General features: G+C 60.4%; 2 protein-coding genes across 9 annotated transcripts; one reads left to right on the forward strand and one right to left on the reverse strand.

Moving 5' to 3' along the window:
• Positions 1 to 138: 138 nt before the first annotated feature.
• ZNF710 (zinc finger protein 710) lies at positions 139 to 22,694 on the forward strand. Of its 6 annotated transcripts, none has more exons than XM_027745387.2 (5): positions 139 to 349; positions 18,862 to 20,287; positions 20,817 to 21,008; positions 21,459 to 21,633; positions 21,884 to 22,694. In XM_027745387.2, exons 1-5 carry the CDS (start codon positions 213 to 215, stop codon positions 22,054 to 22,056), a joined length of 2,103 nt encoding a protein of 700 aa, XP_027601188.1. In that variant the 5' UTR covers positions 139 to 212; the 3' UTR covers positions 22,057 to 22,694. The 6 variants fall into 6 exon arrangements, with proteins under 6 accessions (XP_027601188.1, XP_039242392.1, XP_027601190.1 ...); XM_039386458.1 differs by lacking the exon at positions 139 to 349 and adding an exon at positions 1,498 to 1,508; XM_027745389.2 differs by lacking the exon at positions 139 to 349 and adding an exon at positions 2,223 to 2,256.
• IDH2 (isocitrate dehydrogenase (NADP(+)) 2) lies at positions 22,596 to 27,619 on the reverse strand. 3 transcript variants are annotated; one of them, XM_027745392.2, is made up of 11 exons: positions 27,537 to 27,619; positions 26,481 to 26,572; positions 25,924 to 26,089; positions 25,370 to 25,530; positions 25,141 to 25,284; positions 24,895 to 25,031; positions 24,637 to 24,788; positions 24,442 to 24,554; positions 24,257 to 24,354; positions 24,046 to 24,138; positions 23,664 to 23,751 (listed from the first exon to the last, which is right to left on the reverse strand). In XM_027745392.2, exons 2-11 carry the CDS (start codon positions 26,529 to 26,531, stop codon positions 23,664 to 23,666), a joined length of 1,203 nt encoding a protein of 400 aa, XP_027601193.1. In that variant the 5' UTR covers positions 26,532 to 26,572; positions 27,537 to 27,619. The 3 variants fall into 3 exon arrangements, with proteins under 3 accessions (XP_039242393.1, XP_027601193.1, XP_039242394.1); XM_039386460.1 differs by lacking the exon at positions 27,537 to 27,619 and having other exon boundaries at positions 26,481 to 27,434; XM_039386459.1 differs by lacking the exon at positions 27,537 to 27,619 and having other exon boundaries at positions 22,596 to 23,751; positions 25,924 to 26,572.
• Positions 27,620 to 27,743: the final 124 nt, after the last annotated feature.

The following is a 27,743-nucleotide window of genomic DNA, read 5'->3' on the forward strand; positions in this document are numbered from 1 at the left end:
AGCAGTCCCGCCGCAACCTGAGCGGCGCCGGGGCGGGGCTTGGCGTTAGGCCACGCCCCCGCTTAAAGGACCAGCAGCCCTGCCTGCCCGGAGGGGGCGTGCCCGGGGCACCGGCGGGGGCAGAGCTCGCCGGCCCCGGCCCGGTCCCGCTCGGGTCCGGCGCGGGCACACACCGGCCAGAGCCCGCATTAACGTCCCCTGTGCTGGGGAGTATGAGAAAAGGGCGGGACAATCTCTCACGGCACCGGGGGCTACCCACGGGCCCTGACCCGCGGGGGCACGGACACGGCTTCGCGGAACCGGCACGGGGAGGGAGAGAGCCAGGGACAGCGCGGGCAGGGAGAGACAGGTCAGTGCGCGCCCCGGTGGGCGCGGGCGAACCGGGAGAGGGACCGGGAAGGGCCGTGGAGCGAGCGGGGCAGCGCATCGCGCGTCCTGATTGGCTGGGGCCGCTCAGCCTCCAACCTCCACGGTCTGATTAGCTGAGGCAGCTGGATCCGCAATCTGATTGGCTGAGATGTCTGGAGCATTCTGAATCCGCTCTCTGATTGGCTGGGGCGGGTGGAGGCTCCTGAATCCGATTCCTGATTGGCTGGGGCGGACGCGCAGCTGCTCCCTGACAGCCGGCGGGGCCGGGGCCGGTCCGGTCGAGCCCGAGCCCCAGTCCCTGAGCTCCGAGCCCTGATCTCTGAGCCCCGGTGCCTGAGCCCCGAGCCCTGGTCCCTGAGCCCCGACTGGGCTCCCGCTCCGCCCGCTCCCCGCCTGGCTCTGCCCGCGCCCGCTCCGTGTCCCACCCTGTGTCCTGCCCTGTGCCCTGCTCCATGCCCCGATCTCTGTCCTGCTCCATGTCCCGCTCCGTGCCCCGCCAGGTGCCAGGTCCGGGCGCACCCCCCGCTGAGGCCCCCGCGGGAATTCAGAGGAGCGAATCTCCCTGTGCCGCGTCTCTTCCCATCCGTATTTGCATATATTTACGCAGGCAGAGCCGTTCTCGGGCCGCGCGGGGCGAGGCCGGGCTGGGAACTTGGGCAGGGAAGTGGCGGTTTGGAGACCGGTGACGCCGCCGGGTCCGGGCTCCGAAAGGCCCCGGCAGGGACGTGAAGGGGTGCTGGGCAGACCCCGCCAGGCGCGGGGGATGTGAGCACCGGCAGCGGGGACGGAGCGGGGAGCTCGGTTTTCACCGAGAGTACAAAAAATCAGAAAAGCAGAAGTGCGCCCAGACAAAGGGCTGCGTGTGGAGACAAACTCTGCTGCGATTAGTCTGGCCGGCGCCACCTGCTTCCATGGAGATGAGAATCTCCCGACGCACCAGTCGAATCCCGGCTGCCTCCGCGTGCTCCTTCCTCCATGGGGAGGAGACCTTCCTCCTCCTCCTCCTCCTCCTCACGATAGGAGCCGGAGCCTGCAGCCCGCAGACCCCTGGCCGTTGCCACCCACTCTCCTTCCTACGCCACATCCCATCCCTCCCTTTGGGGACCGGCTGCCTGCTGCTATCACATCCCCACGGCCATGTAGGTCAACATCTCTCTCCACCTTCTTGGGGGAACCAACAGGACGACCGATTCTTGGACCACCAGCTTCCCTTCCCGCACCACATCCCGTCCCCTTCCCTGCCTTTGGAGACTGGTCATCTCCTGTCACCCCACCTCTGCAGACCCCAGCCTCTCCCTCCACCTCCTTGTGGGGGTGAACAGCACCCCTCCCAAAACCCTGCAATTCCTGTAACATCTCCAATTCCATTAATCCCATTTTTGGGGGGAAGGAGGTCCTTACCATCAACCCTAACAAGCTTTTTGGGATGTACATGATCTTTCCCACCATCACAGCAGAGGAGAGCAATGCCCAACCAGGATATGGGTCCCTTGGGAAGGGCGTTCCCCGCTCCCGCTATCACTCTATGGGTGATAACCTCCCAAAAAGAAAAGAAGGGGGAAGTAGAAAATGATCCCTGGGGTGCTGGAGGGGTTAGGGTTAGGGCATGGGGGTCCCCATCGACCACCCCCACCACCATTCCCCCCGGCTTTGTCCCCCCAGACTGGTACCGAGGGCGGCCCCGGCTCCGGTGGAGGATGCTGCTGCACGGGGGGGCGTTCGCGGTGGTCGGGCAAGTTGAGGAGGGGGAGGAAGATGAAGGGCGGGCGAGTTAGGAGGAGCTGCTTTGCATCCCTTCACGTCAGCCCTGCCTCATTCCCTCCTTCTTCCTTCCTGCGCACCCAGCGCCGGGCCCGGAGCCGCCGCCGCCGCCCCGTGGAGCCGCCGGTGAGTCTTCACCGGACCACCCCGTGCCCCTTAAACTCCCCCAACGAGGGGGACAACAGCGGGGGGGACAACAGCGGGGACACCGGGATGTGGCCGCCTTCCTCCCCCGCGCGACGGAGACGAGAGCGATGGCGGCGGGAGGTACCGGGAGGAGCGGGGAGGACGAGGGGGTTCCTCGCTCCGCGCGTGGGGCCGCCCTTCCACATGGACTCCCCCCCCCCGAGAACTTTCCCCGTGGCTGCTCGCAAACTTTCTCCTCCGGGAAAGTTGCGGGGAGGGCGCGGAGGGGGGGGCTGACCTGTTGCGGGACGGGGTAAGCAGCGCGGTGGGGACCTCGCGGCAGAATCGCGTGTGGGAGAGATGCTCGGGGGGTCGAGGTCGGGCAGCACCCTGGAGTTTGGGGGGTCAGGGCGGCAGCCGGGTGGTCCCCGCGGGCCGCGCCCGAAGTTTGGGGACAGTTTCACGGACCAGCCAGCGGTGGGGGGCCCGGGTAGGGCCTCCCGTGTTCACAGAGGCAAAGTGCCCCGCGGGGGTGAAGTACAGTGGGGAGGGGGGGTGTGACTCCATGGGCCAGTCCCATACCAGGCAGGTCTCGCTTCGCCTCTCTCCCTGGAGCACCCCAGGATTTCCCAGTGTGGGACCCCCCAGTGTTCCGTGGGAGCTGCGTGGGGGCTGGGGGGCTTTGTGTGCTGTGCCCTGGCGAGGGACCGCAGGGAGCCGCCTGCAAGCCCTCTGGTCATCAACCGAGTGCGGCAGATAAATTAGTTATAATTAATTAATCCATCAAGCATTAGGAGTTTCCTTGTGACCCGCCATGTAGGCAGAGGAGGGGGGTGATGGGAGGGGATGGGAGCAGTCCAAGCTTGACCCGCATTGTGACAGGGAGCCTGACCCCCCTCCCCCAGCTACAGAGCCTCCCTGAGTCCAGAGCCTGAAGCCTCCCCCCAGGTCCAAAGCCAGCAGCTCCGTCAGCCTCAAACGTCCCACGCTGCGCTCCTGCACCCCAGACCATGATCCTGCACCCCACCCCACACCTCCACTCCCCACACCATGTTCCCAGCCTCACCTCAGCAGCTCCTGTATCCCAGGTTTGAACCGGCCCTGCCAAGCCGTGGATCCGAGCGGCTCCTGCATGGTGCAGCTGGATCATGTGGGTGATCAGGGCCAGCCACAGGATTGAACAAACACAGCTTGGTTTGGAGAGAGAGTCCAAGCACAGTTCTCCCCGGGGACCCCAAAGAGTCATGGGGGGGAACTGGCCTCAGCATTCCCTCTGGAGCCCCAGGGGATGCCCAACCTCTGGCTGGCCATGGAGAACAGCAGCTGGGGCAGCACTGGCTGGGCTGTTACCATCCCCTGCTCCCACCCCAGGTGACAGTGTCCTCACTACAGGAGCAGCTGTGGAGCCAGTCACATCCCCCTCAGCTGGGCCCAGCTCCTCTTCTGTGAGCAGCCTTCCTTCCATCAGTGCCCTCCTTATTTCTCCACTGTATTTCTCCAAGATGAGAAACGGGAGCTGAAGCTTTGCTACACCCCAGGACACATTCCCACCCAAACTTGGGGGGTGACTCGGAGGGTTGGACGTGGGGCTCTGCAGCAGCGGGAGTGGAACATCTCCTGTGGTGCTGGGTCACGGCTCATCATGTTGACATTTTGGGTTTGGTTTAATCCCTGAGAAAGGGTTTGTTTCAGATAGTTTTATTGGGCTGTTTTAGTTTATCAACTAGTTTGGAAATCATGGTGTGGAGAGGGACGAGCACAGGCCCTGTCCTGCTCTGCTCCACATCTGAGAATGCTGAGGAATCTGCAAAGTGGTGGGTTTGTCTGCCAGGAACATGCCAGCGTCACATCCCATGGGAGAGGGGCTGCCTGCACTCCTTTATTTTAGTTATTCCTTGTGGAGAAGTCAGGTCCAGCTCAGCCTCTCCCAGAGCCCTGTCTCTGGGCACATCCCTGGGGTCTGCCAGGCCAGGGCCAGTGAGGGGATGACGGGGAGCCAAGTGCTGCCCTGACAGGCTGGGGGCTTCCTGCCAAATTTGTTGCCACTGCTGCCTCTTCCCTCCGCCATTCACTCCCAGCTTTAGTTTCCCAAGCCCCATCGCATCCCTGACCCGCAGAGCTCACCTGCCTGGGCACAGGTGGCAGCATCTGGAATGGCCCAAACACCTGCTCAGGGCACACGTGCCATGGAGGTGGTACGGTGGGGCGGGAAGAACACTGTGGGATGGGTGGGATGGGGTGGGCTAGGAGGAGTGGAAGAGCACTGTGGGATGGCTGGGATGGGGTGGGCTGGGAGGAGTGGAAGAGCACTGCGGGATGGCTGGGATGGGGTGGGCTGGGAGGAGTGGAAGAGCACTGCGGGATGGCTGGGATGGGATGTGCCAGCAGCGCCGCAGTCCCATCCTTTGTGCTGCCCATGGCCAGAGCCCTCTGGATGAGTCATGGTCCCTGCTAAGCTCTTCTTGCAGGGCTTGACCTTGGGGACAGGGACTGTGATCGGTGACAAATGTTTTCCCTTTGTCCCTCTGTCCCACATTTTCCTTCTCATCCCTGTGAACACCTTCCTTCTCTCACTCCCTTGTCCTGGCGAGCAGCTGTGGGTCGCAGTGGCGTGGGGCGGGAGAGGCTCCAGCACAGCCCCTGCCTAGCATAGCTTTCCCTAAATCCCAGTTTCTATCCAAAGCAAGTGAAATGTGAGATGTCAGCCTGGAAGGAGGTGCTCCTGCTGGGGTGAGCCATGGAGGAGGGTCTGTATTTCTTTATTTGGGGGGTCTGTATTTTGACACCAGGGAGGCTGCCACTCCGCTCACCCATCTTCAACGGAGGAACAGGGCTCTCCTCACTGAGAGAACAAGCAGTCATGAACTTTCTTTCCAAAACTTTAAATTAAGGGAGAGAAACATAATTTTTACTTTTCCTGGCCTTCCATCACAGCTGTCCCTCTGTCATTTGAGTGACAGTCAAGTGTTTCTACCACAAATTAACAGGAACAACATGTCAGCACCTGCATGAAACTCGTGGTGAAGCAGGTGGCTCCACAGTGTCCCTGTGCTGTCACCTCCTGGTTCTCGGAGTGTGTGGTCAATGTTCCCTGCAAAATGTCACCGTTTTTAGTAAAGAAGTGCCCAAGTGTTCTGTTGTACAGGGCAAAGATAAACTTGAAGAAAGTTCGCAAGAATCTTCTCCAGATTGGATCCGAGGATAGCCCAGGGATGACGGGGGTGCTGGGAAGCACCATGGCTGTGCAGAGCAGGGAGCTGTGGCAGGACAAAGTACCTCTTGCAGCCCCTGAGCTTTAAGACCAGGTTGGCCATCCAACCTGGCCTTGAACACTTCCAGAAATGAGGCAGCCACAGCTTCTCTGGGCAACCTGTGCCAAGGCCTCCCCACCCACACGGGGAAGAATTCCTTCCCACTATCCCATCTATCCCTGCCCTCTGGCAGTGGGAAGACATTCCCCCTTGTCCTGTCCCTCCAGGCCCTTGTCCAAAGTCTCTCTCCAGCTCTCCTGGAGCCCCTTTAGGCACTGGAAGGGGCTCTCAGGTCTCCCTGGAGCCTTCTCTTCTCCAGACACCGACACAGCCTTGGTCTTGGCAGAGGGCAAACCCAGCCAGGCCATTCTGGGCAGTATCTTGCCACATCCATTTGGGAAGAGCAGGCTGGGAGGAGGAAGCAGCACACGGACGTGCTCATTGTTTTACTTCCACATCTCATCCAGGAGGACCTGTGTTCCTGCCTATGCACTGTGCACCTCGACACACTGTGCTGGGCAGTGTGGGAGCTGCGGCCGGGAACGGGAATTTCCTGGGGATCGCAGGTGGGAGCCACGAACAGCGCTGGGATGGTGAGGGGCTGCTTCTGCTTTTTCCGGAGTCTTTGCTGTACAGATGGCCCCATGGCAGGGCTGTGCTCCCTCTCTGGCCAGCAGAGCCATGCCAGGCTGGAGCCCCTGTCCCGCCCGTGCTGGTGGGTGGCCCGGTGAGGGAGAGGAGGGGGAGGAAGGACAGGCAGAGCTGCCTGAGGAAGAGCATTCACCGCTGCCTCTAAATTTATCTTTCCTGTTTCTCGGCAGCAGCATTGTCTCGTACCCATTCTCTGTGGTGTCAGGCCATTCTCCCCCCTCTGCCTCTCTTCTGACATCCCGTCCCTCGCCGTGTTATCCCAGTTAACCAACTCTGTCCCTCCCCTGCTTTTGCTTTCATGTGTTTAACTCTGACATACTCCCTGGCTGGTGTTCCCTTCCCTCACCTCCAGTCTGTTCTCACACCCACCATCCTGGGGCCCTCCCCACAACCCTGCACAGCAGCCCCTGGCTGTGGGGGGTTAAACTGGGGGTTGGGGGTGTCTCAGTGCCTGTGGGCTCGGGACTGGGAATCCAGGAGCAAGCTGGAGAATGGGTTGTGAGGTTTCCCTTGATGAGCCCTTTGTCCAACCCATGTTGGGCTGCTCTCAGGGGAGAACTTCTCTCTCCCCTTGGAACCATGGAATCGTTTTGGTTGGAAAGGACCTTTGAAATCACAGAATTCCCAGGGTAGCCTGGCCCTGCTCGTCCCAACCTTCCTGGGAGATACTGCACGTGGCTGGGCAGATCAAGGACATCCTGGACCACCCAGACAGATCAGGGATGCCCAGGACTGACCCGGCTGGTGGCTGCTGTTGGGAAGAGTTGTTGTTGCAGTAAGGATGAATTTTCCTAGGAGCTGCTCCCCTTCCCAGCCAATCCACAAGGATTGTGAGGCTTTCCCTCCTCACAGAGGATTTTCCACTCTCAAGTCCTGACCCCTCTGCCATCTGCAATGGGGGCACTGTAAACTCCCAACTCAAACACCTTCCTGCTCCTTGCCAATCCAGTCTTTGTTCATTTATTGAGCTGGATGAGAGTTGCCATTCCCAGGCACAGATCGACCTGCCCTCCTGGCTCTGCCCTTGCCTTCTCTCCAGAGCCATCAGTTTGTCATCGCCATGACCGTTCTGTGCTCACTGTGCACAAAATCACCAGCCCCACAAGTGTTCAAAAGCTGTGTAGATGTGGCACTTTGGGGACATGGGTTAGTGGTGGCCTTGGCAGTGCTGGGGAACAGTTGGACTCAATGGTCTTAGAGGACTTTTCCAACCTTAGTGATTCCATGATTCCAGCCCTGCCTCATGTGTCCCCATGGCTTGGGGGACACCAGCTCACTGGGGGCTAATACTGCCATTTGGAGGAGCTCTGACCCGGGCCAGGGGTGCCCTCTGGAGAGAAAACACTTTCTCAGCAGCAGAACTGTAGGCAGAGCTGGACAAGTCTCCTCCATCAGAGTGCTCAGTCTCCTCTGTGCTGAATCCCTCCTCATCCATTCCCGTCCATACCTCGGCTGCTCCACATGTGCCAGCAGGGCCTGACTGGGCCATCACCTGGGGAGAGCAAGCCCTGATTTATGGGGACTCCAATGATTTGGTTTGGTTTTGTGATTATCAACAAGAGACACATAGAAAGAAATGATTTCAACAGCTGAATATTGTGTGTGTTTGTAGGACTTTCTGGCTGAGATAAGAAAGGGAACAAAGTACAGGGATTGTGCAGACTGGGATGAAAACGGGGACGGAGGGTGGCACAGACCTCAGGGCTAGCCAGGGCTGCTGGAGCCAAGGCAGAGACAGCCAGCCTCCCTGAGACCTTGGGAAATATTAATTAGGATGAGTAAATAGTGCAGATATCCCCACCCTCCCACTCACAGCCAGGATTTGCCCACTGCATCTCCCCGTATCGTCTGATGAGCCCTATCTGGGCAGGTGATCCATCCCCCAGTGCCCCTGGCAGCCCCTGGCCCAGATTCACCTGACACCGGCTCCATTTTCAGGAGAGGGGCAGACACGAGCTGCAGGTCCCCAGGCATCACTCCCTGGGCACAGCTCCTGCTGTGCTGGGCTGTGTCCTTGCCAACAGTCCAGCTGGTGTGACACACTCCGGACAGCGGTGCCAGACCCTGTCCTTTGAAGTCCATTTCAAAAGATAAATACGTGTTTTTCTGTGTAAAATCCCTCTGCCCAGAGTTGGGAGTGTGGTGGGAGCTCCCAGGGCTTGGTAACACACACGGACACGTGTGCTGGGAGCGGAGTCGTGTCCTGCCCTGGCCCTGTGACCCGGCAGCGCTGTGCAGCCAGCACAGCAGCCCCAGCGGACACCTCTGCCTTCCCCCTGGGAAAAGCAGCAGGGTACTCTGCTGGATCTCAGCCGTGGATCTCAAAGACATTGGCCATACAGGCGGGCTGGGGCTGTGGGGACTGGAGGAGAACAGCTGGCTTTGGGACATACAGGAATACTGTGTCTTCCACATCTGGCTCAGCACAGTCACTCCCTTGGGTCAGTCCTGAACTGGGAATTCATAAACTGCCCCCAGTGAGAACCTTTGTTTGGTGCCTCCTGCTCCATTCTGTCCGACCCAGCCTCCCAAACACTCGTCCCTGACCTGCTCAGCTGCACAGAAAAGGATCCGAAATGTTTCCCACCTTGGGGATTTGAAAGTAAGAAGTGGTGTTGGCAGCTGTGCAGCTGGTTAGTTCCTGAAATAGTGTGACATGTCCAAGAGCCTTGTTATCAGAAGATTGGGAGTGGGACATTCTGGGAGATCTGGTCCAGTGCCTGCTCCAGGTGAAAGGGGTCCAGTGCTCCCCAGTTCCTGCCTGTACCTCTGCCTGCCCACAGTGGAAAGCTCCAATTACCACTCCTCCTTCAGCTCTGGGCTGTAGGAAGTGGCACTGTCTGTGTTTGGGACTGGGCTGTGTGGGCTGAGTTCCGCAGCAGGGTCCGTGTGCTGGAGGTGATTCCCAAGCCATGGAGCTGGAGGTCGGTGTCTCCCATGCTGTTTCGGCTGTGCTTTGCCATGCGCAGGCTCACCGGGACCTCTCCCTTTGCCAAGGCAAACCGCCTTGGCACACTGGCGTTGTGCTCAGGGACGTTCTGGGAGGCAAAACAGCCTCAAAATCTGGAGTTGGGAGAGCAGACACAGCATGAAGTGTCCCCTCGCCTGTCCCCAGCGCAGCCCCCGCCCGGCTGCTGGAGCCAACTCTGCTGGGAGCGGCTGCAGGACTGGAAGATTTACACATGGAAGATTATCCAGCTGAGTATTAATTATCACACTCAAATTAGAACCTCTTGATTATGATTAAGTTATTAGCCGGCCTGGCAGTGGAGACAGCAGATGCGGTGCTGGTGGCAGAGCTCAGTAATGCCTGGCCACGGGTGGGCACAGCATCCCTGAGGGGAGCAGGCAGCCCCCAGCCCTGCAAGGCTCTGGGACTCCCTTGCCCCTGCTCAGGACAAGCTGTAGGAGAGCAGCGAGGAGCTGAGCGTGCCCATGCTGGGCTGTGCTGAGATTCCTGCCCCTGTTGGCCTCGGGGACGGCGGTCATGGTGTGAGGGGTAATGTCTGCCCTGGTCATGGTGTGAGGGGTAATGTCTGCACTGGTCATGGTGTGAGGGGTAATGTCTGCACTGGTCATGGTGTGAGGGGCAATGTCTGCACTGGTCATGGTGTGAGGGGTAATGTCTGCACTGGTCATGGTGTGAGGGGTAATGTCTGCACTGGTCATGGTGTGAGGGGCAATGTCTGCACTGGTCATGGTGTGAGGGGTAATGTCTGCACTGGTCATGGTGTGAGGGGTAATATCTGCACTGGTCATGGTGTGAGGGGCAATGTCTGCACTGGTCATGGTGTGAGGGGCAATGTCTGCAGGGGTGTGGGGGCACAGGGGTGCATCCTGGTGCTCGGCACATGGGAAGATTGAACCTGTCCACAGACTCACGTGCAGTCCGAGGTGTTCACCTTCTTCCCGGCCTTTAACTGTAGTTGGACATCCCTGGTGCCATGACTGGATCTGGGCCAGTGGTTAATTAAACAACTGTGTCCCGTTACTCCATCCTCGCAGCTCAGTGCAAGACGGAGCCCAGGGAGACAGGGACAGTCAGGCCTAGGAGCCACTGTCCTGCAGCATGGACAGGCTCCACACATGGCAATATCAAAACTGGACTAAAATTGTTCCCAAGGATAAGAGCAGCAATGCTCTTGAAAGTGAGACTCTTGAGACCCTTCCCTCTGTGGGGATCTTCCCTCAGTCCTCACATACGAGCAGCTGTTTCACATCCCACCGGGCAGCCCCTGTTCCCTTCAAGGTGACACACATCTCCCATTCGTACTCTTCCGTGTTGGTTTTCCCCTTTGCAGCCAGCTGCCTCACACACACCAGGGTGCCTGAGCTCCTCTGTGTTGTCTCCTGGGACCTCTGGCCGTGTTTATGGCTCTGCCCCGAGGTCCTGGCAGTTTGTGATTAACCCCAGCTCCAAGGGGTGCTGAGTGCGAGCAGTGCCAAGCAGGAGCGATCCCACATGAGCTCAGGACTCCCTGCCCCTGTGGCTCCCACCCACAGCTGGGGTGGTGCTGGGGCTTGCAGACCCCAGTAAAAGCCCTGTTGGCCCTCTCTGGGCAGGGGTGGGCACTGGGGGCTTTGGGATTTGCAGGGTGAGGGGGCTGCACCCACCCTTCTCCCCGCGCTCCCTTCAGGGCTCAGCCCAGGACCAGGCCCCCAGTTTTGCATCTGCCACAACCATCCCTCATCTTTCCCTGCAAGGTTTGGGGGTTGACATGAACCCACACTTTTTCCTGCAGATTTGTTTCCTCTGGGTGTTTCCTCCCCAGTTTTTCCAGAGGGATGAGGAGGTGGTGAAGACAGTCCTGCCCAGCACCGCTCAGTCCCGTTTCCTTTCTGTCCCCATCTGCATGTGTGAGTGCTGGGAGCAGGTTTGTCAGCGCCTCAGCGCCTTTCAGCGACTTCGCAAAGAGCAGATTTATTTTCTGCTATGCTGAGAATTAACTCCCTTTTCTTCCTCTTCCCTCTGCCCCCGCTGGAAAGAGAGAGAATGCAGGGAAGAAGAAAGGATTTCCATCGCGGTGGTGATTGGCACAGCCCTGAATGAGAGGTCATTCCAGCCGGCTCTTTCTTTTCAGGGCCCTTTTTTCCTGCTCCCTGTATTCAGGCTGTCAGCATTCTTTCTTTTCAAAGCTCCTCTGTCTGTCTCTCTCTTCCCCCTCCTTTATTTTTCATCCCTTTTCTTTACTTTTGCTGTCTTTTCATTCTGTTTTTCTCCACCCCCTTGGGGCTCCATTTTTTCTTTCCCTTTTCCTCTATTCAGTTCCTTTTTTCTTGCATCTCTTTTGAATAGCTTGGCTATTTTCGGAGAGGAAAGGAACTGTGCCGGGGAGAAGCCGTTGCAGCAAGGAGGAACTTGAAAGTCTTTTCTTTCCCTGTTTATTTCACTTAAAAGCAAAAATTGTTTTCCAAGGCAGAGTGAGGGTTCTGTGTGAAGCCTTTGAAGCCAGGCTGGGACAGCAGCAGGGCTGGGAGTCCTCCCTGCTCCTCGCTGTGCCACACACACTGCTGGTCCCGAACTGCTGACAAAGCCCCCAAAGCACCAGGGGGTCAGAGGTCGGTGCTGCCTTGGCTGGGCTGTGGGTGCTCCTGCTGCCAGAGGGGGTCTGGACAAGAGCAGCCCCTCTCCCTCGGCTCCCCCCACACCAGTTACCTGATTTAAAGGCTCTTCCTGCTGCTGGGGCTCCTGGGTGGCAGCATTTTTAGGGATGACGTGACCATAAGCTCCAAAGGCAGATCCTGGAGCTCTCCACTGCAGCACATACCTGCACAGCACATGGATGGGGATGGACAGGCCGTGTTTGTTCCAGAGGGGAACAAGGGGCTCATACAAGGAGTCCATGGGGAAACGTGGGATGTGCCGGGACAGAACGGTGCTGGGTGCCCAGGGTGGACATTGCCCATGGACACTCCCTGCACTCGGGTCTGAGGGACACAAGGGGCTGAGGTTTGGTCCTTTCCACAGAGGAATGGCAGGAAGGGTCTCATCCATGTCCATAAAGCCACAGTGATTCCAGTGGGTCTAAGGAAACCCCTCACTCAGCAGCATGAGGCTGGTCCCCACATCACTGCTCCAGGTGCTACCAGCAGCTCAGCTTGCTGTCACAGTTGTCCTGGCAGCCCAGCACGGTGTTCTGGGAAAGGCTGTGAGGGCAAAAGGGCTGGAAAATCAGGGCTGAAGCAGGATGGGTTTGGTCTGATGGAGAGGAGATGCTGTGCCATGTGGCACAGCAACAGGAGCTCCTCAGGAAGGCAGTGGTGGGGGCGAGGAGAATCCTCCTCCCAGAATGTTCCCAGCCTGGGTGCTGCTCCAGGCATGAACCCTCAGTGGCTTTGGTGTGGTTTTGGTGCACCTTTGGTGCAGTTTTGATGCGCTTTTGGCTGCTCATGGAGTGCAGGTTTTCCACTCCAGCGTTTGCTCTGGCTCGGCCCGTCCTGAGCAGCAGTTCCCCAAGGAGACCTCCCTGGAGCAGGGACAGCACTGGTGGCCATGGACCTGCTCTGCTGGGCTCCTGGCTGTGCCACAACACAGGGGTCCCCTGGAAGTGACCCTGAGCCAGAGCCAGGCTCCTTGCTTCTTCCCACCAGCCCCAGAGCAGCCTGTCCTCCATCCATCTTTCCATCACCCCCATGACCAAACAGATGCAGGCAGGACTCTGGTTTTCAGGAAACAACTTTTCCCCGTGAATTTTAGTCTCCTCTGGTTGTTTTGAAAGGACATAGACATTGAGGCTGATCTATGGCACAGGAGCCGCCAGCTTCTGTGCTGGTTGTGTTAGGATCAGAGAGTCATTGGAATCCCAGGTTTGGAGGGACCTCAAGGATCACCTGGCCCAACTTCTTTTGGGAAAAGCCTGGTCTGAACAAGAGGGGGCTGGAGGTTGGGGCTCAGCAGCCGTGTCCTGCAGTGGAGGCAGTGCAGGGCATGCCTGGGGTGCTCCTCTGTCTTAAAACCACGGCTCTGGGGGGTGCAATGACCCCGCCAAGCAGGGACCCCTCGCCTGCCCTTCAGGGCAGGATGTGGTGGAAGGGTGCAGGTGCCTGATCCTGAATTCTGCTCCCTGCTGTCGGACAGGAGCTGGAGGAGGGGTAGCAAGGCACAGTCACTCTGTTGTCCTCAGCCAAGGGGCACTTCGTGGTGCAGGCGGGGGTCCCGTGCTGGGCAGGAGCGGGGCCAGGGCCCAGTGGTTAATTAAATAGATCATTTATTTAAAGTGAGATTCAAATAATTGTAAACCTGAGATAGAGAAGGTATCAGAGGAGATAAAAAGGGAGAGAGAGAGAAAGGAAGCAAAGGACAGAGGTTCGAAATGGAGAGGGAGATTAGGAGAGAGATGAAAGAGAGAGGAGAAAGATAAGAGGGAGAGAGGGGACAGATCTCGGCTCGAGATGGGTGTTGCCAGGGAAACGAGAAGAATGAGGGAGCAATGGAGGGATGGAGGAGCAGAGGATGCTGGGGGTGGGGAACAAGGGATTGAGGAGCAGAGGGATGGAGGTTCGCAGGAGGGAGGGGTGGAGGGATGAAAGAGCAGAGGAATAGAGGAACAGAGGAATGGAGGAGTGAGGGATGGAGAGTTGGAGGCTGGAGGGCTGGAGGAGCAAAAGCTGGAGGAAAAGAGAGATGGAGGCTGGCTGGCTGGAGGAGCAGAGAGATGGAGTCTCAGTCTGAGAAGGAGAAAAAAATGGATTCCCAGCAGAATGGGAAGCAGGAAAGGGATGTCCCAGCTCAGCATGGGAGTCTTTGTGCTGGGAAGAGCATTTGGGATGGCAGCTCTGTCCCTCTACAGTGAGCAGCCACAGCACCTGCTGCTGCCCCCAGCCCGACCCTCTCACCCCAGCTCCCATGGGTGGATCCCACATCCCTGGCTGGTGATGGGGGAACCAGGCAGCTTCGTGCTCCACACACCTTTGTTCTGCAGCACCAGTAACCTCTGGTTACTTGAAAGCCATTCCCTTTTCCCTCTCAGTCAGAGTTTGCCAATAACCAGGTGGCTTCAAAGGGGTAAATATTTGCTTCTGACTGATGGACACGAGTGGTCTGGGTGAGAATCCTCCAGTTCCACGGAATATGTTCAGAGGAAGCCCCCGTGGAGCAGCTCTGGAGGGTTTGACATGCTCTGACAACATGGGGCCACTCCTCCCCAAGCTTTCATCTGTCCCATGGACCCCAGGTCCTCACTTTGCCTCACTTGGTTTTCCACCTGCTCTTACTAGAAACATTATCAACATCCCGCTGCAAATCCCAGGTTATGTCCCTTGTTTTGTGAAGCCAAAGCCTCTAAAGACGATGCTTCCTCCACCCAGAACCCCTTCAGTGACACACGTGATGTCGTGTCCACTGCTCTCTGATCCGCTGGCAGTCAGTAGAGGTTTCTTTTTTCTAGAGAAGCTTTCCTTAAAACAAAAGTTTTCCTTTTAAAATGTAGTTCGACTGTATCTATCTGGACACACCAACTGAATTTAAACACGTGTTTGCTTTCAGTGGTAGCAGTGCCTGGCCCTGCACAGCTCCTGCCCGTTTCACTGAGCTTTGACTCGTTTTTACAGCAGTTCCTCTGTGCTGGGGGTCAGTTCTGGGGCAAGAAGTGCTGGTGTCATATCTGCCATGGCAGCCAGAGCTGCTCTGCACATGCCACCAGCACAGAGCCAGGGCTGGGCAGTGAAGCCAAGGTGAACCCCAAATCCTCAGGCTGGTGCAGGACAGACACGCTGGGTCGGGTTTAGGAATAATTTTAGTTGTTATGATTTTCAGGAAAACAACATTATTCTGTTTGGAATTGTGAGGGTTTGAGCAGCTTTATGTGAAATCCACAGGCAAGATGAAAGCCTGTTTTCCCCTTTATTAAATTTAAATGAAAGCTGCTTTTGAGAAAGGAAGGAAAATAAAATCAAAGGTTTTCTCACAAATATCAGATCAGCTATTTTCTGGTAAAAAGTGCCGAAAAGTTTTAGCGCCCCCTCCTCCAAGAAGACCCCCCATGCCCAGGGTCCCTCCTCACCCTGAGCCCCAGTTTGGCTGGGGCTCAACCCCAGTGCCCCAGGAGCTTCACCTGGGGCTTGCACTGCTGCATCTGCCCCCTGGGAACCTCTCAGGACCCCCAGGCATCAGCAGCAGGGGGTCTACAGAGGGGTCCTGCAGAGGGTCTTGTAATGGGAGTTCTGCAAAGGGTCCTGAAATGGAGGTCCCACACTGGGGACCTGAAATAGGAATCCTGCAAAGGATGTCCTGCAATGGGGTCCCCACAATGGGTCCTGCAAAGGATCCCACATGGGGGACCTATGATGGGGTTCCTACAAAGGATTGCTGCGAAGGGGGTGCTGTAGTGAGGATTCCTGCAAAGGGGTCCTGCAATACCTGTCCCACAATGGGGGTCCTGCGAAGGGGACAGCCAGGAACAAGCCCCAGGTGTCCTCCTCACACGACCCCGGGTTTGTCAGGCAGCCCTTGAGCCCATGCAGGGAGCCAGGTGGGATAAGCTGCTGCTGGTACCAGCTGGGCTCTGGCACCTGCTGCAGTGCCTGTGCTTACCCTGATGGAACTGAGATAAGAGGGAGCAGTGGCAGCAGGGAGGGCTCCTGCATCACTGGTGGGGGTTACTGCTTCTTGGGACAGCTGTGAGAGGTAAATTCCCCAAATCCTTTGTATTTTGGGTACCTGGGACTCCCTTCCCTGCCGGAATAGCTGGGTGAGGAGGTGAGTGCTGCTGGCCTCTGGGCTGGTGGGGGAGGCAGGGAATGGAGCCAGGTAGAAAGCAGGGATCTTTAGTCACTAATGCTGCGGTGGAGGCTGTTGGGGGCAGCCAGGGCCAGGGAACAGCTCCATGGGAGTGGGTGGTCCTTTAGCTCAGGGTGCCCTGTTGGGGACCTGATGGGTCTCAGGTGTTGCAGGTAAACCCGTGGGTGCACAGGTGAGGCTTCCATGGATCAGATGTAATGTTTTTAGGCTGCTCAGTTTAGGATTTATCAGGGTCTCATCTCTGGAGCAGTAGTGCTGGCAGAGGGGCTGGATGGGACAGTGGCACAGGTGATGGGGCAGGTGGGTGAAACTGAGGGAAGTAAAACAGCAAAGGGAAGGGAAAAGTGTCCAGGGACAGACAACTCTTAGTCTGGTGGCTGGAGAATCTAGAATCCAGCAAGGAATGTGCTGGGGCTGAGGAGCCTGTTGGGCAGACTTTGCTGCCAGAGGGACCTGGGTGAATATTTGGGGGGTTGATGATGCAGCAAGGGAGGAAAATAAACTAACACAAGGAAGTGAAAGCCATGAAAAAGCCCTAACTGACTGGGAGGTAAGCGAGGAGCTGGTGGAGGCTCTGAGGGGGGCAGCCAGGGTCAGGGAGGGCAGGGACTACAGATGTGCCAGGGCAGAACACGGCTCTTCCCAGATGTGTTGGGAAAGATGGGAGGAGAGAGGAGATTGCACTGAGACTAAACCTCACAGTGGGAGGAGACATGGTGAAAGAAACCCAAATTTCACAACCCCAAAGGATCAGGGACAGCAGCCACTGCTGCTGGTCCAGGGAGCATCTGTCCCGTGGTGTCAGAGAGCAGAGAGCGGCGGCCAGGAGAGGAGGACGAGGGGACTGAGAGCTCGGCACTCACCACTGGTGGAGGGGACTCTGGCAAGTGTATCTGCGTGACCCCCATGTGGGAAAGGGATGGATGGGCAAGGGTCTGCGTTGGGAAATGAGCTGGAGGGACCTGAGCCTGGACCAAAGGGCTGGACTTGAAAACTAAAATTTATTAAGCCTGAAGGAGGGTTTGGTTCCCAGCGGTGGCACTGGGCAGGGACCCCAAGTTCAGTGGGTGAAAGCCTGCAGGTCCAGCCCCAGGAAGGGTCTGGAGGTCTGGGCTGGGGAGGAAGAGGAGTTGGAGAAGTTGCTCACGTCACTGCTGGGGTCAGCACTGGGACAGGAGTCTGTGCAGTGTCCAGGAGCTCTGCATGCTCCAGCCCCAGGCATCGTCCTGCTTCACTGAACCGACTGCTCTAGGGGGACCGGCCATGGCAGGACAGGACTGTGCTCTGTCACAGCAGTGGACCCAGCACTTCTCCTTTAGCAGCTTGAGCAAGGCTGGAAGTAGCTCCCTTGAAGCACAGAGGTGCCAGCAGTGCACTGCACTCTGGAGCCTTGAGGGTTTCCTGGGGGAGCTGAAGTATGTGACCCCACCTCACTTGCCAGTGTATTGGGAAACGGTGTTTCCAGCCGGCTCGGCAAGTCCCGAGGCATGAACAGGGAAGTGAGAGCGGGAAGTGAAACAGCTGCCTCTGCCGTGTTCCCGCTTCCCCGTGTGGTGTTTGTGCAGCTGCAGCTCTGGAGCGCTGTGGCCTCAGACAGCAGAGCTTCTATCCCGTGTCCCAGGGCTCCTGTGTCCAATGGAGACAAGTGCATGAGGTTTGTGCAGCACAAGGCTCTGGTTTTCCTGCTGAGAAGCAGAGCTCATCCCCTGTGGAAAGAATCCGCCTTTACTTTCCCCTAAAGCCCCTGGCTTGGGGTGGTAAGACCCCCTGGTACTGGTCTGTGGGACGTGTGAGTGTGTCAGTCTTGCAGCTCCCTCATCTCGTGGTGCTCGTTTTGGGGGACAAAGACCTGGCACTGTGCTGGGAGCCCAGTGTCCCTCCACCGTGCCAGGGGCATGGGGAGAGCAGCTGGGACCCGTCTCCCATGTCCCTTCTCCTCTGCCTGCAATGGGCAGTGCAGGTCCCCCATGGAGCCCCATGGGAAAGGGGGTCCCGTCTGGCGGGGTGGGGCCCCAGGGCTGTACTGTGCATGCTCTCCCTGGCTGCTCCCTCTTCTTCCTCCCACCCCTCCTCTTCTTCCTGCCACCGCCCTCCCCCGCTCCTTGCTTTGTTTCGCTGCCTCCGCACTCATCCTCCCCCCCATCCTCTTCCTCTCCATCTCCTCCCTGCAGCCCGAAGCCGCCCCTCCCCTCCATTCCTGCCCCCCGCCCCCGATCCCTCCCCGCTGCCTCTCCGGGGTGCCCGGGCAGACAGAGGTGCTTGGCTGAGACCTTCCTCCCACCTCCCCCCAGTATCCCCCTGGCAGCTCAGGCCTGGGCAGGGTCCTCTCACTGGGTGTGTCTGACCGTGGGCCGAGAGTCGCTGGCGCTGTGCCCAGTGCCGGTGCCATGGTGGCCCAGAAGACAAGAGGGGACTGGGGAGGGACCCCATACCCTGGGTGTCCATGGGCAGCAGACCCCCGCCGTTGGCATCGCTCCCTTTCTCTGTCTCTTCCTGTTCTCTCGCTGGTTTTTCCCCTTCCCCGTCACCATCCCATCCCCTTCCCCATCCCATCCTGTGCGCTGTGGCTGCTGTTCAGGTGGGCATCTCCCAGGGCCATGAAGGGACTGGCAGGAGCAGACAGCTGCCTGCAGCGGAGAGGCCGATGTCCCTGGCCACACTCCGTGTCCCTGCAGCTGACCTGGCTGTGGGGATGATATCCGGGCACAGTAGGGGTTCCCCACTCCTGGGAGTCACTGCCAGGAGCTTGAGGGCGTGCAAGGAGCCAGACCCCAGCCTCGGTGACTGATAGCCTGGCCAGAGAGGACATGTGGTGCTGGGCATCCGCACTGGCATCACCCACTTTGGTCTGGGGTTCACTGGGGATGGTGCTAAGGAAAGTGGTGATGGCTGGAATGAGCCCCTCACAGCACAGTGTCTGTGTGTGGGGTGCTGGGGCTCACGGCCGTGTCTCTCCCTCCCCAGCCATGACGGCGTAGGCCAGTGGCGAGAGATGAATCGGTTCAGCGAGTGCGGGACGCAGACGGATGCGGTGGTGGTGCTGTCCCTGGCACAGGCTGCAGTCCTGGGCCTGGTGTCCGATAATGAACTGCTTGGGGCCACCATCACCCCCACCGGCTTCTTCCCGGGGCTGGCCGGGGAGCTGCCGGACAACACCACGGCAGAGCCTGGGGAGCCCGAGGGCGAGGAGCAGGTGCCCGGGGATGGGCAGGATGAAGACACCCTGGAAGCAGAGTTCTCCCTGGAGAAGCACGCCCGGAGGAGGAAGCGGCCACCTGTGAGGCTGGTGCCCAAGGTCAAGAGTGAGAAGGCAGAGGTGGAGGCAGAAACGTCATACGACACGTCCGTCCCCGGGGACGACGAAGGCGAGGGGCAGCGAGGCCACCCGCCCCAGCCCCCAGAGCCCGGCCAGGAGCCGGCAGTGCATAGCGGTGCCATGAAGATGATTGACCTGGGCACCTTCAGCAGGAAGCCCCGGCGCCTGCGGCACCTGCGGCGGCACCGGGAGCTGGAGGGCACCGAGCGGCGCCGCGGGGGCGGTGACCCAGACGGCGGCCCCGCGGGGGCCCTGCGGACCACAGGCACGTTCGAGGCGGGCGCCCCGTCCCCTGGTGAGGTGGAGGCCCCCGCGCCGGGGGACCCCGAGCAGGTGAAGAGCGAGCAGGGCTGTGGCTGGCAGGAGCCAGGGGAGCTGGAGGCAGAGGTGGCCGGTGGCACCAGCGAGCGCAGCAGGAAGGCGCAGCTGGACCGGCTGGACATCAACGTGCAGATCGACGACTCCTACCTGGTGGAGGCCGGGGACCGCCAGAAGCGCTGGCAGTGCCGCATGTGCGAGAAGTCCTACACCTCCAAGTACAACCTGGTGACCCACATCCTGGGCCACAATGGCATCAAGCCCCACTCCTGCCCACACTGCAACAAGCTGTTCAAGCAGCCCAGCCACCTGCAGACCCACCTGCTGACCCACCAGGGCACGCGGCCCCACAAGTGCGGGGTGTGCAGCAAAGCTTTCACCCAGACCAGCCACCTGAAGCGGCACATGCTGCTGCACACTGACATCAAGCCCTACAGCTGCCGCTTCTGTGGCCGTGGCTTTGCCTACCCCAGCGAGCTGAAGGCGCACGAGGTGAAGCACGAGAGTGGGCGCTGCCACGTGTGTGTGGAGTGCGGGCTGGACTTCTCCACGCTCACCCAGCTGAAGCGACACCTGGCCACACACCAGGGCCCCACGCTCTACCAGTGCCTGGAGTGCAGCAAATCCTTCCACTACCGCAGCCAGCTGCAGAACCACATGCTGAAGCACCAGAATGTCCGGCCCTTTGTCTGCACAGAGTGTGGGATGGAGTTCAGCCAGATCCACCACCTCAAGCAGCACTCGCTCACGCACAAGGTAGGGCCTGGGGATCCCCAGGGGTGCTGCCCTTGCCGTGCTCTAGATGCGGGTGCTGGGGGAGAGGGGTGTCCCAATGTCCTGCAGCCCTGGCCAGGCCTGGGAGGAGATGGGTGGTGAGTGGGCAGTGGCACCTGTGGCTGGTGTTGCTGGGGTCCCTGGGACCCAGCCTCTGTCCTTCTGTGTATTCCCATCCTTGGGGAGGGAGTTTCAGACCTACTGCAGGGTGACCCGGGGGACCCTGGCCAGGAGTTGCCACAGGCCCTCTGGGTGGGCTGTAAGTGGGGATTTGCCCTTTTCCAGAGGTTCTTGCATGGGGCTGAGCCACAGACCAGAGCTGGGACAGAGCCTGTCCAGCCCCCACCCACAGCCCCTGCATGCTGCTGGGCTCAGGCTGGGCCATGCTCTCAGCACAAGGAGCCCATCCCTCACCCATGGTGTCCCCGCTCCATGCCCAGCACTGCCCATGTGCCCCCGGCACCTGGGGGTCTTGTCAAGCCCCTGTCCACAGCTCTCCCACCCCTGGCAGGGTGTGAAGGAGTTCAAGTGCGAGGTGTGCGGGCGGGAGTTCACGCTCCAGGCCAACATGAAGCGGCACATGCTGATCCACACCAGTGTCCGCCCCTACCAGTGCCACATCTGCTTCAAGACCTTCGTGCAGAAGCAGACGCTCAAGACCCACATGATCGTGCACTCGCCTGTGAAGCCATTCAAGTGCAAGGTACCGGCGGGACTGGGGGGCTGGCAGAGCCAGGGAGGGGGAGAATGGTCCTTTTGTGCAATGCCCCTGGGAATCTGGCCAGGCTGAGCTGTCGGGCACTGGAAGCAGATTTGTGATGCCTCCCCTGCTTGCTTCGGCATGGAATATCTGCTCCAAGCTGTGGTGGGAGCAGTGCTGCTGATGGAAGGACAACCACTGCCTCTCTCTGATCAGTGTTGGATGCTCTGGAGCTCCCAGCGCCAGCACTGCATCCCCAAGCCCCCCACACAGAGGGGGAGGAGGGCATGTGGCAGGAGCCACAAGGGACCCCGGGGGGGCAGCAGCCCCTTTACTCTTGGAGGGAGCCATGGGGAACCTTTGGGGCAAGGTCTGCTCTGCAGAGCCCTTGGCAGCTCTGGGGGTGCCCCCGTGCTGGGGAGCCCCGGCTGACCATGGGCATGCTGCTGGCAGGTCTGTGGGAAGTCCTTCAACCGCATGTACAACCTGCTGGGGCACATGCACCTGCACGCCGGCAGCAAGCCCTTCAAGTGTCCCTACTGCTCCAGCAAGTTCAACCTGAAGGGCAACCTCAGCCGGCACATGAAGGTCAAGCATGGGGTGATGGACATCAGCCTGGACAGCCAAGGTGGGTCCCCAGTGTGGACTGGGCACTGTGGCTGCCCCCAGCAATGCCAGTGGCTCCGGGAGCTGGGCTGTGTTGTGGCAGCTGTGGCAAGTTCATGTCTCCTCACCCAAGGGCTGCCCCCACGAGTGGCCTGGATTGAGCAGGGCTAGGGCTCCCAGGGAGCTTTGGGCTCCAAACCCAGGGAGGGGGGAGCTGCTGGCCCAGCCCTCCCCACAGGTCTGTCACCGCGTGTCCCTGTGCTGACTCCTAGATGCCATGATGGAGCTGGCCGGGCCCGACCACGCCGAGCTGGATGGGCAGCAGGAGATGGACGACTTTGAGGAGGAGAACTCTTACAGCTACGGGGCAGTGGGCAACCCCCCGGACGAGCACGCGCTGGCCGAGCAGGCCATGAAGGAGATGGCGTACTACAACATGTTGTAGCCGGGGCTGGCAGGGCTGTGGGGGCTTGGCAGGGTGAGAGGGGCTGCGGCATCCAGCCAGACCCCCTAGAACTGGAGGTGGTGCTCCTGCTGGGGTTGGAGAACACAGGGATGTCCAGAAGCCTTTGCCGGACCTGCCGTGGCTCCGCTGCTGCCCCCCTGCCCGCGCCCCGCGCCCGGTGACTTGAAACTGCGGGCAGGGGAGGCACAACCCAGAAAATCACTGAATGGGTAAGGGTGGAAGGGGCCACAGTGGGGCAAGATGATGAGCATCACTAACTATTCTACCTCCTGGGTCCCCCCTCGGGTGTGCTGGAGCTCCCCCCGGGCTCCCCAGGGGGCAGAAGCCCCTGTCCGCGGGAGGAGGTGGGTGTGCCCTCCTGCTCGCCCTGGGGCTCCCTGTGCCAGGCTCTGGGGCACAGAACAGAGTATTTTCATAGAAGCTCAGGGCGCAGTCGGTGCCCACAGCTCGGGGTCCAAAGCTGCAGCCGGCGGCATATCCAGGGGAGGCAAACCCAGCCCAGCCCCAGCAAATGATGGTATTTTGAAAGTAATTTATTTTTTTCAGATGTGCCGCGTGGTTGGATTTATCTTTTCACCGAGTTCAGTTCCCTTCAACCAATGTGCTTTGTAAACCCGTGTAAGCTGTGTGGTCTGTGCTGGGAGCCGGGGGGGGCTGCGGGGGCCTGAGAACAAACTGGCACCCCCTCCTTGCCCCTCAGCTGCTCTAGGGTTCAGGAAAAGGTTCTCGCTTGGGCAGAGGTGGGGGTTTGCCTCCTCCATGCCCAGGGATTAGGGAGGAAGCAGCTGGGGCAATGCTGGGTCCAGGACTGCTATCTAGGCTCCGCACCCTCCCTGCTGTGGGATTGGGGTTGGCAGCACCCACATAATTTCCCCCAAGTGTGCCCAGAGCTGGAGAGGGTCCTGGTAGACATCAGGACCTCGGGTCCAGCCAGAGCACAGGTTTTGGGACCCCTGTGCTGACCCCCCCACCCACTTTGTGCCCTTGGCTGTGCTCCTTGGGGCTGGGCACCACGTGCCCCATCCCCAGAAGCCCTGGGCTGGCTCTGGAGGTGGCCCCACTCAGCCTCCCCACAAGGCAGTGTGCCTACCACCCTTGCCCTCCACCTCCTCCCCTGCAACATCATCCAGCCTGGGGGCAGGATGGAGATGGCCACAGCTTTGGCCAGCCCAGACCTCTCCTCAGCATGGCAGGGCTGTGCCCCTTGCCAGTGTGGACCCCCACACGCTACCTCTGGCCAGTGCCAAAATGCTGGGGCACACGGCCTTCCAGGCTGGCGAGGCTGAGCCGAGGGGTCTGGTACTCCCTGTGCCCCCCATGCCCACACTGCAGAGCTGTGCTACTATGATGTGCCATGGCTGGGGAGGTGTTTAATGGCACCACAGAGTTATGGAATACATGAATCAGTTCAGGACAGACCCCCCCCCCAGCCCTACAACTCCTGCTACAAAGGCTTTAAAAACACTCATAAGAAAACTGCTTATAAAAACGATTCATCTGTTCCTGAGGAGTGTCAGGGAGCTGGGGGTGGCACTGGGCCCCTCCCTGCCCTATCCATCCTGGGAACAGCAGGGGCCCCCTGCCCCCTACTTCTTGCCCAGGGCCTTGTCCAAGTTGTTCTTGATGGTGTCGAGGAAGTCTGTGGTGTTCACAAAGTGCTCATTCAGCTTCACACTGTGGGGACAGAGAGGGGTTGGGGGGGGGATCCCTGCCCACCTCCCCTCACAGGCAGCACGGCCCTGAGTTGTGAGATGTGACCCTTGTCCAACCCCACCAGCTGCGAATAGACACCCCAAGTCCCCAGGGACTTTCCAGAGACCAGCAGCTGCCTGTGGCCACTGCGCAGGGCCAGCCTGCCCTTGTGGCTGCCCTGCGGGGACAGCCCGCCCTTGTGGTCACCCGTGCAGCCACGTTGCCCTGGTGCAGACGGCTGCCTCCCCCCTGCTCCACCCCCAGAGTCACCCGTACTTGGCGAGGCCGTGGATGCAGCCGGCGAGATCCTTCGTCATCGTTCCGCCCTCCACGGTGTCCACACAGACCTTCTCCAGCGTCTGTGCAAACCTGGGGGTGGCAGCGCCGCAGCTCCAGCACAGCCAGCACCAGACCCTGCCACAGCTGTGCCTGGGGCAGCTGCTGGCAGGGACCCTCACCCCAGGGACCCCCACCCCACCGTGCTCACTTGATGAGGTCGGGGTTACTGTCCAGCTTGCCCCGGTGCTCCAGGCCACGCGTCCAGGCGAAGATGCTGGCAATGGGGTTGGTGCTGGTGGGTCGTCCCTGCGTGGAGAGAGCGGTCAGTTGTCTGGTGCGGGCACCGCACTGTGGGCCTGGCACAGGCAGGTCCTGCCGGCAGAGCACACCCACCTTCTGGTGCTCCCGGTAGTGGCGGGTGACAGTGCCGTGGGCGGCCTCAGCCTCGATGGTCTTCCCATCCGGACACACCAGGACGGAGGTCATCAACCCCAGGGAGCCGAACCCTGCAGCAAGACAGGGGTCAGGGTGGCTCTGTGAGGGTGAGCACACATAGCCCACCCCACCTGTCCTCTCCTACTGCCCCACCTTGTGCCAGGATGTCTGACTGCACATCCCCGTCGTAGTTCTTGCAGGCCCAGACGAAGCCGCCAGAGGATTTCAGCATCTGGGCGACCATGTCGTCAATGAGCCGGTGCTCGTACCAGATCTTCAGCTTGTCAAACTCAGTCTTGTAGTGCCTGGGAGCCCAGGCCGGGGGTCAACTGCGTCCACCCCAGGTGGGTCCTGCTGCCAGCCCCTCCTGGGCAACCCCCCACAGCAGCCCAAGCCCCCCCAGGTCCATACTTATCAAAGATCTCCTGGAAGACGTCCTTGAAGCGCCCGTCATAGGCCTTGAGGATGGTGTTCTTGGTGCTCAGGTAGAGTGGCCACTTCTTCTGGATGGCGTACTGGAAGCAGCTGTGCGCGAAGCCCGAGATGGACTGCGTGGGAAGTGCACAGACCCCCTGGGACTCTGACCCCCCGCCTGGCAGCTTCCCCAGGGTGGCAGGGCACGCTGCCCCGCAGGGACCCCTCCAGCCCCACCGGTACCTCGTCTGTGTTGTACATGCCCATGCCCACGCCGCCACCGGGGAAGTTGAACACCTCCCACTCCTTGGCCCCACTGCCATCCTTCGGCGTGAAGACCATCTTGAACGTCCCAGACTTGCTCACCACGAAGTCAGTGGCTTTGTACTGTGGGGGGCCGGGCAGAGCATCAAGCAGTGGCCACAGGAGCTGCTGGACATCCCCACACCGCCAGCCCCTGCACCAGGCTCACCTGGTCGCCGTGGGCATGGCGGCCGATGGTGATGGGCTTGGTCCAGCCGGGCACCAGGCGGGGGATGTTCTTGCAGATGATGGGCTCTCGGAACACTGTCCCCCCCAGGATGTTTCGAATGGTGCCATTGGGGCTCTTCCACATCTTCTTCAGCTTGAACTCTGTGGGACATGCAGAGGTGAGACCCTCAAGGACCCCCAGACCCCCAGAAGAACCCAGCCCCTGCCAGCCCCCACTCCACCGTGCTGTGGGCTGACTAGGTGCTGGGCTGGCCAAGGGGTGGGACAGCCAGCGCAGAACCGTGACTGGCATGGGGCAGTTTGTCCCCCAGCCCCATGCCTGTGGGGTCCCCACAGCACCCACAAGCCCCCCAGGATGGGGAGGGAGACACAGCGCTGAGCATGGTGCATCCCCCAGCCCACCAGAAACCTGAGCTGGCAGGGGGGAAGCACTGCTGACCCCGAGGGGCTGCACACAGACAGGGGGCTCAGCACTCCATGGAGCTGCCAGCACCCCACACTGTGGTGGGAACTCGGCCCCTCACCCCTGCCCACCTTCCACTCTGGCTTCGTCAGGCGTAATGGTGGCACACTTGACAGCCACACTGTACTTCTGGGTGGCCAGTGCCGAGTCAATGGTGACTTGGTCATCTGTCTTGTCCCGGTGTGGCAGTCCCAGGTCGAAGTACTTCAGCTGGACATCCACATTGGGCAGGATGAGCTGGGGGGCCGGGAGAGCATCAGAGCAGGGCGACAATGTGGGGTGCCTGGGGAGCAGCACCCTTGCACAGCCAGTCCCAGCACCCACCCCAGCACAGCCCAGCTGCCTGCCAGGGACCGTCCCCCCCCAGCCAGGATGATCCCCTCTGCCTGGGATGGGCCTCCTTGTGTGGGATGGGCCTCCCCACCCAGAACAGTCCCGCCTCCCTGGGACCCTCTCACTTCCAGGCCTTCCGGAAGCTGCGCTGATTTTACCACCTGCTTCCTGCGGACAGAGGGACGGAGGTGGGAGGGACGGACGGAGACCAGCACAGGCACCGCTTGCTCCCCATACAACCTCCTCAGCTTCACTTGTGGCACACCCACCCATTCCCAGGGCAGGACCCCGTCACCTTCTCCTTGATGAAGGCCCAGATGATCCTCGTCATCTCGTCCCCATCCATCTCCACCACTGGGTTGGCCACCTTAATCCGCTTGTCAGCATCTGGGGAGCAGCTGGAGGGTGTTAGGGGTGCACCCCTGGCCCCGCAGCTCCTCACCCTGGTGTGTGGCCAGGGCGTCCTGCGGGGACCACACAGCCCCATCCGGCCAAGTGCGGGTGCCACCCCAGCTCAGGAACAGCTACAGGTCGGGGGCAAACCCTGCTGGGGTCCGGGCCAGTTCATGGGTCCAACACTGCTGTGGCAGGGGTCAGGGTGCAAAATGCCCCATGGCAGTGGGACAGGGACAGGTGCACATCCCCCTTGGGGTGGGACCCATGCGCAAGCTGGGCTGCAACGCCCCGGTGAGACTGAGACCAGGACCAGGTGCAACCCCCCTGGAGCCAGGCCCAGGCACAAAACAGGGTACAAATCCCTGCCTGGCTCCTGGACCGGGACTAAATACCTCTGGGTGCCAAACTTGGCTGCGGGTCGGGCTGTAAAACCTCACGTGGGACCCAGACCAGAGGTGACCCCCCCACACACCTGGGCGGGACCTGAGCGCTGACGGTCTGCAAAACTCTACGTGGAGCTGGGAGCGGCAGTTGGAGCGGGAGCAGGAGCAGGAGTGAACCTTCCAGGGGGGCAGATCGGGCGGCAAAACCCCGTGTGGGTCTGGGAGCAGGAACGGAACCCCAAGGCTCCGACCGGGTACAAGCGGAGGTGCAAAACGCGGCATGGAACACGGACCAAATCCCCCTGGGACCAAACTCCCCCGCAACCAAACTCATCTGTAAAATCCCTCGTGGAACCGAGACCAAACCCCCTGGGACCAGACCCAGCTACAAAACCCGGCGTGGGTCCGCAGACGCCCCCCGGGACTGTCAGCAAGCGTGGATGCGGATCCAATTCCAGACATCGGCCCGCAAAAGAATCCGACTCGCCTCCCCGTGGGTCTGGAGCACACCCCCCTCGTGGCGTGCGCAGCCCCAAGGACACGAGGCTCCCCCCCCCGGTCCCCCCACTCACAGTGCCGGCGCTGCCCCGCGCAGGCGGCGGGGAGCGGGCGGCGGGACAGGCGGCTCAGCGCCGGGGCGGCGCGGAGGTAGCGGGCGGCCATGGCGTGGGCGGACGCGACAGGGCGGACACGGGGGCGCGGTTCTCTCCGCCCCGGGGCGGGACAGAGTCCCGGCCCCCGCCGTGGGGCCCCGCGAGAGCTTCGGAGGGGCCCGCTCG

The sequence above is a fragment of the Pipra filicauda genome, unplaced genomic scaffold (genome assembly GCF_003945595.2).
Source record: "Pipra filicauda isolate LSUMZ 115617 unplaced genomic scaffold, ASM394559v2 scaffold486_size446389_pilon, whole genome shotgun sequence".
Classification (NCBI taxonomy): Eukaryota; Metazoa; Chordata; class Aves; order Passeriformes; family Pipridae; genus Pipra; species Pipra filicauda.

Bases quoted from the DNA above. Each gene is read 5' to 3' on its own strand.
- ZNF710 (XM_027745387.2), top strand. From the start codon at position 213: ATGAGAAAAGGGCGGGACAATCTCTCACGGCACCGGGGGCTACCCACG. The intron at 20,288-20,816 runs GTAGGGCCTGGG...CACCCCTGGCAG, and splicing joins AGCACTCGCTCACGCACAAG to GGTGTGAAGGAGTTCAAGTG. The intron at 21,009-21,458 runs GTACCGGCGGGA...TGCTGCTGGCAG, and splicing joins TGAAGCCATTCAAGTGCAAG to GTCTGTGGGAAGTCCTTCAA.
- IDH2 (XM_039386459.1), bottom strand. From the start codon at position 26,458: ATGGGTGGGTGTGCCACAAGTGAAGCTGAGGAGGTTGTATGGGGAGCA. The intron at 24,555-24,636 runs GTGGGGCAGTAG...GTCTTGCTGCAG, and splicing joins GTCAGACATCCTGGCACAAG to GGTTCGGCTCCCTGGGGTTG. The intron at 24,355-24,441 runs GTGGGTGTGCTC...CTCTCCACGCAG, and splicing joins ACTACCGGGAGCACCAGAAG to GGACGACCCACCAGCACCAA.